The following is a 15231-nucleotide window of genomic DNA, read 5'->3' as shown; positions in this document are numbered from 1 at the left end:
CATCCCTCAATTATCTCAATAAATGCACACGCGTTTGATGAAAAGTCAACATTTATTGGAGCTATGTATTGTTAGCAAACCAGGACTGGAGTGGAACTTCCTCTACTTCACAGTAAATTGGTGAAAGGATGAAACGCTGCATTTCTTGGCAAAGAGAAGAGAAAGATGGCCCACTATTACCGCTTCTATTCACACTGTACTGGCTGGCTCTGTCCAATGTGGTAAAGTGAGAAAAGGGAAAAAAAGACAACATGTTTCAAACAGCACAGAACTCTGCTCGTACTCACAAATGATATGACTGTGCATGTTGAAACTCCAAAAGGATCTAGATATAACCTTTCAGAATTAATAAGCAGATTTAGCAAGGTTGCTGGAGAAATACCAATGTGCAGATATATCTGTACATACAACTTCAATCAGAACATAAAATTTCAAAAATCAATTCAATTTTCAATAGTATCAAACACTGGGACATGCACTTAACAAAAGATTGGTAATGCTCGTCGGGGAAAGCAAAAAACCTTTACTGAGGCAATTTTCACAGTCAGATATCCCACGTGGTAGTCTTCATCTCATCTTCCTTAATCCTGTGCTTGCCCTTCCCCCGCACGATCAACATGACAGGTGGGAACACAACTTAGCAGAGTGTGACTGAGACTACATTGAAGGTGTACAAAGGACATTACAGCTCTGGTTTCGTAAAAAAGACTTCAATATCCTTTACCACTACTTTTTAGCACACGCCTCTTTCTATTGGTACAAGGAAATGAAATCAATGTTTCTGTACAGAACACATGACACAAAATGAAAACGTTAAATGGAAGTTTTAAACAGAAAGCAAAAATTGCGTATCCTTTTACTAAATATCCAAGCAACACCGCATAAATCCTAAGAGATGAAAGACATTTACAAGAATGCATCAATTAACTGCTTTGACCTGAAATAATTTTCTGAGCATAACATACTTAAAACAGTAACGTCACATCGTTTACTGCTTAACTGAAGTAAATAGAACGTCCAGTACCACATTTGTGTTTTCTCTCTGTTGCAGGAATGGAAAAACGTTTCTTTGGGCCATTTTAGCCAGCGTGTGATTGCTTAAGTGGGGTACTAATGTGTCCCCATTTTGACCTGTAGTCCAAGCGTAATAATAAATAATGTCTTTTCCACACTTGAAAGTGGTTCAGTTTATATAATAAATTATACGGTCACACTAGTTTTAAGTGATTACCATCATTTCTGACACCAAAATGTGAAGAACATATATGCCAAGGATGTATGTCATGGCAAAAAAAAGAAAAAAAAGCAAGAGGAAGAGAAGAATGAAGAGAGGGAGCGATAAGGAAAGAGAATGAGAGCAGGAGTAAGATATCTAGAAGATAAATTTTCTTCCAAAAGAAGTGCTCTCTAAATTTTTATTCAGGAAAAAATACTGAATATGATTGTATATATTTAAAGTATAAAACATGGTGATTTGATGTATCTATACATTGTGGAATGATTACCAAGATAAACGGAAGTAATTAACACATCCAACACCTCACATAGTTATTTATGTTTTGTGATGAGAATGCTTAACCATCTATTCTCATCAATTTTCAAACATACGCTACCACGTTCTTAACTAAATAAAGTAAGACCTTTTGAGGGACAATTCTGATGAATTTCCAAACACTCCCATGATGTCTGTGATGTTCAGATATCCGAGTATTACTGGGGTATGTTAAATAATATATATTTTCCTAGAAGATCAACCATTCCATTCATACTTTGAAAATATTACTTTAGAGGTCAAGAATGTATTCACTTTCAATTATATAAAACAATCAATATCTGTTAGTGTCTCAATCATATTCCCTAACCCGTGTACTTGGATTTCTTCCACATTCTTCAAGATCATGTAACTCATGGACAGTCTTCGCAAAAGTTTTTCAGTGTCCTTAGGTTCGATGCTTAATTTCTTCACAAATATTTTTCAGAAGAACCATCTTTTTGATTTACTAGTGAAATTATGTTTCCTTTTCCTAAGGATTTACACTTTTATTACGTATGTCATTGCCTATCCCTTTGGTTTATTGTGTTGTGGTATTTTTTTCTGAACTTTGATATTGGATGCTCAAGCAATTTGGTAGCTATCTAATAACAGGTACATTAATAGGCTATGTTATGCCTATGAATACATTTTCGCCATGTCTAACAGGCTCCTGGAAGTAGTCTGAAAACTCTCTTAATGTAAGTAGTCTAATGAAACACTTCAGCAAATGTACAGTAAAGAGGTTTAGAAGACTAATGCGAGGCAAGTTCTTCCCAAAACATAAAATGCTGCCTTGAAATTCAAAAGCTCTCGAATTCATGGTCAGTGATGTGGTAAACGCATAAATAGGAGTCTTATTGCGTAACATACCTGCTTCCGGCATGTGAACGGTTTCTAGCTTAGACACAAGCTCCTGCGTGAGATCAGGACCATCTCCGCCCTCACGGTCAGTCTTTGGCTGAGCCAGTTCCCGGAGGTCATCTTCCGGATCAGGCCCTAAGTTGATTGCTCAGAAATTATTAAAGTGATAGTCTTTGAACTTGAAATGGAAACAATTGCTTTTCGAAGGCACAAACATATGCATGACACATTTGATATGGTTAGAGGTGATAATATCATAGTTTGCATACTTTTATTACCAACAATAGCTATCACAGCCTAACAAAGGTGACAGTGAGCTTGCTTAGCGGAACTATCTTACTCTCATCGGCCGGGACATCCGTCAGTGCCTGCATTCTCTCTACATCCCCAGACAGATAAACTAGGAAGTAGAAAATTCTTGCCATTTTATAATTCAGGCATCTAGGGCTCTATTGCGGAAAAAATTTTAAATGCAATTGCTGTCTAAGAGCCAGAAGAATTCACAATTTGAGAGAATCCAAAAACAAGTACTCACTTCTCCCATAAGGGACGACAACAAAAAAGTTCAAGTCGAGTATTTCCTGATCATCTTAGTTGCAATGAAATCTCGAAATTTGACTCAAGATGATACATTGTTATGAATCAGTAATGAAAAACAGAATATCTTTCTATTTTTGTGGTGAATACAAGTGAACTAGAGAACACAAAAACCAGCACTGAAAATGATATTTATATACCTGATTGGCATTGATGATTTATGTAAGACTAAAGAATCGTTCAGTAGTTAAGGGATTCTCCCAGAATCACACAATTATATTAAAGCGGGTGCTGGTTCGAAATTCACTACTTCAGCATATTTCATACAAACTGATAATTATTTCAAATCCATGATGCATTTGGCAAAGGCAGAAATTATAGAGGCTTGTAAAAAAATATTAGCTGTTGGTTAAAGTACAAATGCACAAAAGTAAGAAAAGGTTTTCAGATTTTATAATTCGATACAGCTTGATTCAACCCGTTTCTGCAGCTGATAGACTATGGGTCCGGCAGTGTGGCCTTTGGGGCCTGAACTACCCCTCAAAAATCTTCTAGGTGAGCTCTATTAATGCTAGAGTATGTTATCTCTATGTTCGTATCCGTGCGCTTGTGGAAAACAGCAACCCCGAAAACTGTATTCCTATGAGTAACATACCTGCTTCTGGCATATAAATGGACTCTGGTTTTGGCAAAATGTCCTCCATGACGTCAGGACCATCACTGCCCTCATCCCCCGTGTTCAGCTGAGCCAGGTCCTGGAGATCAGTTTCCGGGTCAGGCCCTTATAAGAAAACGTTTCACGGATTTCCGGTGAAGACGGTCTTTAGGTAAATACTGTGCTTGCGTCCTCTCATGACCACATCAAAATAACAACTAAGCTATAGAACAACCATCATTGAGAATCTCCTGAAATCTAGATAAACCAAAGTCCAACAACGAAGGACATACAGAAGAAGCCACCTCGAGACTGGCTTCATCTTCAGCTTCTGTCCTCCAGGGGTAGAACCAGAGAAAGCCCAGTGGAATTAATCCGGAGCTCCAATGCAGCTCTCCAGTCTGCATCGGTCACCGGTCCCAGGCAAGTGATGCCCACGTGACATGCAATAATCTCACCGAGTCAAAGCAAACTTGGGGCCTTCACTGTCCTTTGAGACGTGAAAACGTACATTCCTACCTTTTATGGGAACATTCTCAGCAGAGGAAAGTTTAGGAAGGGCATTTGTGAGCAGTGAACCTGACAGCCCAGGTCGATGCTTTACTGATGACATGACATTCCCTGGAGTTTAAAGATTCCCGAGTTGACAGTGTTTACTCCTAGGGACGGTCCTACTTTCCTGGTATTCGTATATTATGTAACATTTGTATTTATTGTTTTCCACTATGGTAATGTAGGGAAAATTGGCAAGCGTATTATAAACAACAGGTAGAAATTGTGATGTGCCATTTTTTACATAAAGATATGTTATTCATATTTTCATGTTACCTTTACTTAATAACAACTCTATGTGGCACACTAAAAATACCCTAATGTGACTGTGAAAATGGCAGTGGGGTTGTCTTTCGTTAATTATGAATATTTTTATTGTTAATGGAATATGAGAACTCAGTAATGCAACACGTCTGTAAGAAGTCACAAAGGGACAAAGACTGCATGTATCAGACCCTGTTAGAGGCAAGTCATACCATTCCCTTGCTCTTTCGCTTTGCAATTCACACGATGGGGAAAAGATGTAAGGGAATTTAGGACACTCTGTACAGCATTCTTTATGATGATAAACAAGATGGAGATTCTTTCCATAATCCTTTTGGTTAATACTATCTCTGTGCATTTATTTCTTTTAGCAATATAATGATTCCTTTTAGGAATCATTGTTAAATCTGCGGGTTGTAGAAACCGGCACATCACAAATACATAATCGTGATATTTAAGAAACGTTGCTAGTTTCAACAGTAAGCATACTTAATTGGTTACTCAGAAATTATTAAGGCTGTAGTCTTTGAACCTTAAATGTTAACAACTGATTGCTGGGTGCACGAACTTACACTATGACACGTTTGATATGCTTAGAGGTGATAATATCATAGTGCGCACATTTTAATTCCCGACAGTAAGTCACTTAGACTGACAGTGGTGACAGTGAGCGTGCTTAGCACAGGGATCTTACACTATTTAGAGTAAAGGTGTTTTTGAAGTTATGAGACTCTCCCAGAGAAACACACATTATTTTAGAACTGGTACTGCAACCTATTTCAGTGCCTCAGCATATTTCATACAACCTAATATTGATGACAAAAGCATTCACGTGTTTCTTAAACGCAGGAATTATGAAAGAATCTGAAAATTATCTGCTGTTAGTTATGGCACATATACTCAAAGGTAACAATGTGTTTTTTATTTTATAATTTAATATAGCTTTGACATCATTTGTTTCTATCTCTGACAGTCTGTAGGTCAGGCAGTCAGGCCCTTGCGACAGAACTCTATTATAAGTTATCTTTACATATGACTCTATTCACGTTACAGCATGGTACCTCTACAGTATCGGAGATGGGATTGTGAAGAAAACACACAAATTGCATTCTTAATGGATAACGTACCTGCTGCTGGCATTTGAAAGGGCTGTGTATTTGGTGAACTCTCCCCTTTGACTTTGCCCTCACGCCCAGTCTTAGCGAGAGCCAGTTCCTGGAGATCTGCTTCTGGGTCAGGATCTTAAGAGGAAAAAACAGTTATCGTTTTGACCATTATCCATGGCAAATAATTAAGTGAATTAAAATCTTCATTCCTTCAGCTGATAGCAATAAAAGCCTGTATTTTCTGGGAGAACAAGTGTGATGGAAATGTGTACTGCAAATCTTTGTTTTCCTGTAGTATGACACCTTATTTTAAGTGACAGTCTGAAGATAAAGCACAGGCATCTCCATTTCCCTTATATCGCCATCTTGTACTAAGAACAGAGAGCGTCAGCTCTGCCCAGGAAGTCTGAGGGCTACACCATCGATGATCTGTGATTACAATGAAATGAAATTTACCGCAGGTGTCACTGAGTGCATTTGGGGGCCTATAACAACTCTTATGGTAGTGACATCAACCCCTTACTGCAATAAGCCAAAACTTACTATATCAAAATAACTACTTATATTTACGTGCAGGGCCCTCATTTCGATAAATGAGTCCCATTCAGAAAAGGAGCGAAAATAAAAACAAATTATTAGTGATAAACAACAAAATATCTGTCTTACAGTGAGCTTAAGGAAAGTAGATTGGAAAGAAATGAATGGACTATAGTGTCAGTCATACTGCGGAAACCTCTTAACAGAGAATCGGTACAATAATCCGTGGCCTGAGTCATGTAAATAACTTACTACAAGTGTTTGATGAAAATACTATAGAGTTACCAGAGATAATTTCTGTTTCATAATAATTTTAAGGTATTTTTCATTTCCTAATGTTAAAAGTATTTAAACTCCTTTTTACATCACTTTTAAAAAGTCACACACCTATCATTACCGATGTGCCAGTATTCTGAATTGTCCAGCTTTTACCAAACTTATCATAACAAAAATATGGATCAGGGCATACAGCGGCCACCATTCCCTGAAGACATCTCAGGAGTCTCTTTGCTGCTCCATTGAACTGCATCTATTTTCATGCCAGCAGTGAGCTACGTCACCATACAGGCACATCTGACAATCAATGTAGCATTTGATACAAAACCATTCACTACTTCATATACCAACACAGATGGTAGGAGCACACAAACCTTGGAATGAATTATGAATTCTGTGTCAGTGAGTCAAGTGCTTACGTCCTCAGTTTTCTCATCATTAAAGGAAGCTACCTTCCTGATGCTAATAGGTTTCACTTCATGTGTTATAGTATATGCTGACGGGGCACTCTGCACACGCTCATAAAAGTTGGTTACACTTTTGATGCAATGACTGAGAAGCCATTCAACCAAGTTCTAAGAAGAACAAATTACCGTGTGGACGAATGTACATTTTCGTAGTGAAAATTACAGTTTCCTCTGATTTAGAAGGACTGTCTTTTCAAGCACACAAAATAAATCTGGCAGAAAACGACAAAAGTCATTATAGTGAAGGAGTGCAAGAAGCTGGAAGCTACACTATGTTCACATTTTCAGCCCATGTGCACGGAATGTTTGAGATGCCTTTGAATGGTTTCTATCCACAGTTCCGGTATGTCACAGTACAGGAGGCACATCGACACCCCTGCCCCCACAGGCATTCCTCGCCCTTTCCCCTCACCTTGAACCTCAGGTGCTCTTTCATCTTCATTGTCTTGACCAGGTGTAATCTCCTGACTCTGACTTGGTGCCTCCCCTTGTGGAGGTTGTTCATCACTGGGTAGCAGGCCCTAGGGGTGTGTGCATGTGAGCAAAGGAAAGGATTCATGTTAATACATGCCAACGATGCAAACATACAGAATAATCATAAATAACCCTCAATACATTTAAAAACGTGATTCTATATTCTCATTCTTGATGAACTGACTCTTCCCCAACTGTGGCCACTCCCAGAGGAGCTCCTCACAAAGACCTGAGAAGCGATTTCACTCTCCGCTGGGCTGGATGGGCACAGTCTGTTGGGAACAAGCATGAGAAAGAAGGCATCGGCTGCATTTCCACTCAATGCCAGCATGGAATCCTCCTGGATCGATGTTCCCTTCCTCTTAACCACACGGAAACGTTTTTCACTGCATCTAGAGTCGTTCAAGAGGACTTTCAGGAAATACATGTCTGGTAAGAGAAAACACGGAACAGTAAAGCACTCACAAGCACAGGTCCGACTGGCTCCGAAGACTCTTCATCTCGCAGTACTACTTCCCATACGGATCTGGATCTCACATGCTTGCTCATACTTCCCACTGAAAGTACAATCAGGTGACTTGAAAAGTTTACTTAAGACGTTAGCTGTACCATTTCCCTGGCTATGTTCTCGTTTAATTTGTTTTTACATTTCAAAGTACGTCTCAGGGTCAGTGTAGGTGCACATGCTTTCCGCTCACACCAAACACAAGGGCTGGTAAATGCGTCTATTTGATGGACAAGCTGGCAGTATAATCGCCGTAAGCACAGGACAAAACACCGGCTTTGGTTCCAGAACCGGATTCCCCATCGTGAAGACCTTGAGGAAAATACCGCTAGACCCTTGATCCTCCAGCGACTACTGCTATGGGCCACTCCCACCGACGAAGCCATTTTCCCGCTTCAAGAAAGCTTTGCTGGAACAGGTAGAAAGGCTCAAGTCTTTCCCTGCTGCCTGTGCGGTTTTCTGACCACAAGGCACAGGCGACGGGCTGCCACACGGCCCGACGGGCCCGCTGCTCCCGGGGCACTCCGCTTGGTACGCGCCACCTCTCGGGGACCCAGTGGCAGTCCTACCGCGACCCCATTTCTAGGCCCTGCCTTGCAGCCCGCCCGGCCCCCAGCCCAGGGCCCCACGGAGGACTCCGGAGTCGGTGCTCCCGGGGCCGCTCCAGGGGCCGCCAGCCCCCAGACACGGAAACAACGCCCCGAGACTGCCCGTCGTCATCTGACACCTGCCCTCCACGGCCCACCGTCCACTATCCGCCCTTGGCCCGCTCCCACCATGACGACAGGGGCCACGGCGGCCACGACGCGTGCGACGGGAGAGACGAGGACCTCGAGGACCTCCCTCCTCGGAGCCACAGAGAGCAGCCCCGTCTCCACGGAAGCCCGCGGCTGTGCCCCCACTCACTCACCCTTCCGCACCTGGGCGGCCTGAGCTATGGACCTACCCGTTCAGTCTCAAGTGGCCAGAGAGAATCTAGAGGGAATGAACACGACCGCCTCCGGCCCAGCTCTGCTCACACAACGCGGCCGACAACGCGCTTGCGCAGCAACTGCCACCTGCTGCAGGGCGCATGCGCACCAATGCGCACCAATGAGCATGCGCACGGACTTGGGTCCTGCTTTGCAGGCTGAGGTTTCCCCTGCCGGGCCCGCGGAGCCTCGAAAGCCCCGGGCCTTCCGTAGTCGAAGAGAGGAGCTTGATCCGTCTTGTTTCTTCCCCCTGCTAGCTTTCTAATACTTCCAGAAACGTTGTGGACACACTGCCCCAGGTCACCCCTCGTGGACGATGCATGTCAAATATATGGCCCTGGCAGAAACGGATACTAAGGATTTTAATGCACTTTTTTACACACACTGCGATTCATCAGTTCCTTCTGTGCAGCTGGATCATGTGTCATGCAAACAAGGCATTTACACACTGACATACACTCATTAGGTTCTCTCGTCTTTTGCTTTCTTTTCTGCTCAACTTATCGCACATTTAAATCCCTGGACTGATAACTGGTTTCTCGGGAACATACCTGTGGTCATTCAGTCAGTGTGTGGTTCACAAATACCCTTTGATAACGGTCCTAGGATCCAGTCTCAGTCCAGTGTCACGTGGTGTACAGCAGTGGTGATTCTGCTTCTCACGTACTTCCTACAAACCAGCAGAACAACTTGATAAGCGAGATGACGTTATTACCTAACTGTCAGGTAGCGCAATACCTGGGCAGAACCTCAACGGAGTCTCAGAGGGGGCAGGGCAAAAGACATTTTATATATGTATATATATGTGTATATATGTATATACATATGTAGACATATACACACACACACATATATATGCATATATTTTAATTTACTTATTTTTTTAAATTAAAGTTCATTGGGGTGACAATTGTTAGCAAAGATACATAGATTTCAGGTGAACAATTCTGTAATACATCTTCTATATATCACATTGTGTGTTCACCATCCAGAGCCAGTTCGCTTTCCATCACCATATATTTCATTCTTTTTACCCTCATCTATCAGACCCCTCTTCTCTTATCTCTGCTAACCACTAAACTATTATCTGTGACTATGAGTTTCTGCTTCTTTATTTGCCTTGTTCTTTCGTTGTTTTCAGTTTTATATACCACATATCAGTGAAATCATACAGTTCTCTACTTTTTATGTCAGACTTATTTCGCTTAGCATTATACTCTCAAGATCCATCCATGTAGTCACAAATGGTCCTATTTCATCTTTTCTTATGGCAGAATACTATTCCATTGTGTATATCTACCACACCTTCTTCATCCATTCATCTATTGAAGGGCACTTTGGTTATTTCCATGTCTTGGCCACCGTTAATAAAGGTGCAATGAACACTGGAGCACATATGTCTTTATGGATAAATGCAATGGTGCTGGGAGAATTGGATAGCCACGTGCAAAAGAATGAAACTAGACTGCTATCTGTTACCATGTACCAAACGTAACTCAATATGGATCAAACACCTACACACAAGACCTGAAACAATAAACTGCATAGAAAAAACAATACGTAGTGAACTTATGGACGTCGGGTTCAAAGAGCATTTTATGAATTTATGTCCAAAGGCAAGGGAATTAAAAGCGAAAACAAATGAAGGGAACTGTATCAAAGTAAAATTCTTCTGCTCAGCAAAAGAGACCATCGACAAAGTAAAGAGTCAACCAACTGAATGGGAGATGTTTGCAAACAACGTCTCCATAAGGCGCTAATATCCAAATCTATGATGAATTCATACAACAACAGAAAAACACACAATCCAGTTGAAAAATGGGTAGAGGTCCTGAAGACATGTTTCCGAAGAGGACATGCAAATGGCCAACCCACATATGAAAATACGCTCACCGTCACTAATCATCAGAGAAACGCAAATAAAAACCACAATGAGATATCACCTCACCCCAGTCAGAATGGCTGTCATCAACAAGACAAATAGTAACAAGTGGAGGAGAGGCTGTGGAGAAAAAGGAACCCTCATACGCTCTTCGTGGGAATGCAGATTGGTGCAGCCATTATGGAAGGCAGTGCGGACCTTCCTCAAAAAATTAAGAATAGAATTACCATAGGACCCAGCAACCCCTGTCTTGGGTATCTACGCAAAAGACATATTTGTTTAGATTTTGAAATATGGAGTAAAGCAGGGCTTACAGTGCGGGGGAAGGGTGTGATTAGGTTTGGGTAAGAGCGGTGATGTAATGGTTTCCGGACACTGCAAGGCAAAGTTTCCAAGAAAATTGTTCAAAAGATGTAGGCCTTGAAAAATGTCATTTGGTATTTTTTGATGAAGAGTTGATGTGTCTTTTAGGCAGTTGCTCTAATGAAGAATAAAGTTGTTTTCAACTTTTATCTCTTTAGGCGAGATATTGCTCGATTTGAAAAGTTATGTCGATGAAGCCACTGTGAATAAAAACTCTTGTCAATTTAGACAGAACCTCCGTGCACGTTTCTTTTCCACTGTTTTACATAGCTGATCAGTTTTGTCTGGAAAGTAGCAAATGTAAGGGAAAGTAAGGAAGGGACAGAAGTTACAAAGTAGCTTTTTATACTGTATGTATGAAACTTTCTTTTACATAAACTTAATGATAACGCTCAAAAAAATCCAAAACTGAGACACATAACGTGAAAAAAGAGGAAGCACCGGGAAACATCATAGAATACCGCCACAGTAAAATAACAGACAGGAACAAAGGGAAAGAAACAACGTAGAAGGCAAGATATCACAAAATAAAAGTTAAAAGGGAAATAGGAAATCCTCATATATCAATATAATTACCCTAAATGTCACTGGACTGAGCTCGCCCATATAAAGGGACAGAGTAGCAGGCTGAACCAGAAAACGAACCCCAACCTCATGCCGCCTCCAAGAGACACATCTCGGCTACAAAGACAGATACAGACTTAAAGTGAAAGTGTGGGAAATGATACTCGAAGCAAATGGTAGCCAGAGAAAATCAGGAGTAGTCATACTGATATCAGACAAAACGGGCTTCAGGATAAAACAAGTAACAAGAACAAAGATGGACATTTCATGATGACAAACGGGACAATACAAGAAGACATACTTGTCAATATGTATACTCTCAGTTGGCGAAGAACAAAACATACAAAGCAACTCCTAGCAGAACGAAAGGGAGAAATCACAGCGCACAATTATATATACGGGACCTAAGAACAGCATTGACAGGCTTGAAAAGATTATCCAAACAGAAAATCGGTAAGGACATATCAGCCCCCTATCACCGCTGTTATTCAACATAGTATTGGAAGTCCTCGCCAGAGCCATCGGGCAAGAGAAACAAATAAAAGGCATCCACATTGGGAACAAAGAAGTTCAATTGTCACTTTATGCAGATGACGGGATTCTTTATGTAGAAAACCCTAAAGATTCCACCAAACAGCTATTACAAACACTAAATGAATACAGTAAAGTTGCTGGAAACAATATCAATGTACAAAAACCCATAGCTTTCCTATATACTAACAATGAAATTTCAGAAAAATGAACGGAAAAGAAATCCTTTTGCAATTGCAACAAAAAGAATAAAATACCGAGGAACAAACTTAACACATGATGTCAAGGACCTACACACTGGAAAGTATAAGACATTTCAAAAACAAAGTCAAGGAGACACAAAGAAAGGGAAAGACATTCCGTGTTCATGGATTGGAAGAATCAACATAGTTAAAATGGCCCTACTACCCAAAGCAATACACAGATTTAATGCAGTCCACCTCCAAGTCCCAGTGGCATTTTTAAAAAAAGAAATAAAAGAAAAAATCATCAGATTTGTATGGAATCACAAAAGACCACGGATAGCCAAAGCAATCCTAAGAAAAATGAACAAGGCTGGAGGTCTCACACTCCCTGACTTCAGCGTGTACTACAAAGCGACAATGATCAAAACAGCATGGAACTGGCAGGAAACAGACACACAGACCAATGGCAGAGAATTGGAAAGCCAAAAATAAACCCACATAAAGATGGGCAGACAATTTTTGACAAATAAGCCAAAAACATACAATGGAGAAAAGAAAACCTCTTCAATAAATGGTGCTCGGAAATTGGAAAGCCACGTGCAAAGGAATGAAACTAGATGGCAATCAGTAAGCATATACCAACATTCACTCAAAATGGATCCAAGACCTAAACATAAGACCTAAAATAATAAACTGCATAGAAGAAAGCATAGGTACTAAACTTATGAACCTTGGGTTCAAAGAGCATTTTATGAATTTGACTTCAAAGGCAAGGGAAGTCAAAACTGAAATAAATGAATGGGACTGTAATGAACAAAAAAGGTTCTGCACACCAAAAGAACAATTAACAAAAGAAAGAGGCAACCAATCGAAAGGGAGAAGATATTTGGAAACCACGCCTCTGATTAGAGGCTAATATCCAAAATACATACAAAACACGACACCTCAACAACAAAAATGATACTATCCAATGAAAAAATGGACAGGGAACCTGCACAGGTACTTACTTCTCCCAAGAAGACACACAAAGCCCAAGAAATATATGAAATAATGCTCAATTTCACCAGCTGTTAGGGAAATGCAAATCAAAACCAAAAGGAGATGCCACCTCACACCTGTTAGAATGGCTATCATCAACAACACAAATAACAACTTTTGCAAAGGCTGTGGAGAACAAGGAACCCTCATACACTGTTGGTGTGTATGTAAATTGGTACAGGCACTAAGGAAAACGCTGTGGAGGTTACTAAAAAAAATAAGAGTAGAATTACCATATGATGCAGCAATCCATCTCCTGGCTAGCTACCCAAAAAATATGAAAACATTTATCCATAAAGATAGGAGTATACGTACTCCGATGTTCATAGCAGCATTATTTTCGGTGGCCAAGACACGGAAACAACCAAAGTGTCCTTTGATAGTCGATTGGATAAAGAACATGTGGTATGTATACACAATGGAATACTACTCTGTCATAAGAAAAGATGAAATACTGCCATTTGTGACAACAAGGATGGATCTTGAGATTATTATGGTAAGCGAAATAAGTCAGACAGAAAAAGTCGAGAACCATATGATTTCACTAATAGGAGGGATATAAAACTGAAAGCAACAAAAAAATAAGTGGAAGGAAGGAAGGAAGGAGATGGGGGGGGGAGAGAGAGAGAGAGAGAGAGAGAGAGAGAGAGAGAGAGAGAGAGAGAGAAAGAAACAAGGAAAGAAAGAAAACTTATAGATACAGACAACAGTTTACTGGTTATCAAACGGTAAGGGGGGATGGGGATGGTAGAAGAGGGTAAAGGGGGGTGAAATGTATTGCGATGTTAGAAGGACGCACTCTGGGTGGTAAGCACAAAATAGCAGATATGTATGTATTACAAATGTACACTTGAAACCTATGTAATTTTACTCACAGTTGACACCCCAATAAATTTAATTAAAAAATAAAAAACTGAAATAAATAAAATATTTGTTATAAAAAAGAAAAAACCTGAGATCACCAAACCGTTTTTGTCTAGAGAACAGATCTAAAATTGTATGACTTTGTCGGCCACGGGTAGTATTGATGGTGTACAGCTGTTTTAGAAAAATGATGCATTAAAAGATAAAAAGGATTCTTAGCTCAAAAGTATAGAGAAACAAGCCAAGGGCAGGATTTAGCCAGCAAGCCATACGTTTCTAGCCCGTGAGTTATATTTGAATCCAAGTAGTTGAATATTAGTTTTCAACTCACAATCCTAATAATAGCAACGGAGAGTTCCACTTCTATGACTACAAGTCACGATTGACTTCTGCAATTACAACAGGTGCTCAAACTGATTACCATCAGCGTCCACACACTTCTGATTGTGGTGAACTACTGCTTCAGCACAGATAACATCTCTTGAAATGCGTATATATATTTTTGGCACCCCGGTATTATCCTGTCAATTCTATTCCTGTGGAGAACACTGCCTGATACACATTATGGTAACGGAGAGGTAGGTTGTAGAGAACACACATTTTAAGTAACAGTTTTCAGACTTTGTTCTTGTGTTTCTGCAACCGGCTGTCTAACCTGATCAGACTTAAAGAAAGCAATGACTCTAATCTCAGTGGGAAAGAGGGCAGGGAGAGTCACTGGACTCTTTATAGAGATATGCAAATATCTGCATTGGATACGCTTAATCAACCACTAATAGGAAGTGAGGAACTAACTGATGCTGAATGTGTTACTTGGGAACATTGTAGAAAAAGTAAGGAATACACAGACAACGGTTGGTTTCTTGTAATGTGCCTGGAGAAAGTGGTAAAACAAAAAGGTGACTTCCGGGATTTGAATTCCCAGCTCAAGAGCCACTAAACAATCCAAGGTCTTCTAGGTGTGCCCTGAAGGAGAACCTCACGTCCTGTATCCACAGGACCGAAATCGCTGAAAACCAAATGCAGACTCCTCCTGCAATTGGCTAAATTACAAAGCTTGCTGAA

The 15231-nt window shown here is 40.5% G+C and overlaps 2 protein-coding genes across 25 annotated transcripts in view; one reads left to right on the top strand and one right to left on the bottom strand.

Moving 5' to 3' along the window:
* LOC148754608 (uncharacterized) overlaps nucleotides 1–15231 on the top strand; it is a 148184-nt gene that overhangs the window by 132001 nt on the left and 952 nt on the right. The window lies entirely within an intron of this gene.
* The window catches only part of LOC148754606 (P antigen family member 3-like), a 46841-nt gene continuing 31643 nt past the window's right edge, over nucleotides 34–15231 (bottom strand). For 16 of the 24 annotated variants that reach the window (XR_016020069.1, XR_016020086.1, XR_016020082.1 and 13 more), the window contains 4 exons: nucleotides 7202–9409; nucleotides 5531–5644; nucleotides 2405–3713; nucleotides 34–209 (listed from right to left, as the gene is read on the bottom strand). Coding sequence is in view for 3 of the 24 variants with exons in the window: in XM_088795257.1 (XP_088651383.1) it covers nucleotides 2160–2530; nucleotides 3588–3713; nucleotides 5531–5644; nucleotides 7202–7310; nucleotides 7729–7820; nucleotides 9291–9300 (822 nt within the window). In the remaining 21 variants the exon portion in view is untranslated. Of the gene's footprint in view, nucleotides 3714–5530; nucleotides 5645–7201; nucleotides 9410–13271; nucleotides 13901–15231 lie in introns of those variants that run through there. The other 8 variants (XM_088795258.1, XM_088795259.1, XM_088795257.1 and 5 more) reach the window with 8 other exon arrangements.

This window comes from Rhinolophus sinicus, chromosome 18 (genome assembly GCF_057876585.1).
Source record: "Rhinolophus sinicus isolate RSI-liver-muscle chromosome 18, RSI-T2T, whole genome shotgun sequence".
NCBI classification, from domain to species: domain Eukaryota; kingdom Metazoa; phylum Chordata; class Mammalia; order Chiroptera; family Rhinolophidae; genus Rhinolophus; species Rhinolophus sinicus.
This window is presented reverse-complemented; position numbering and strand designations above follow the sequence as displayed.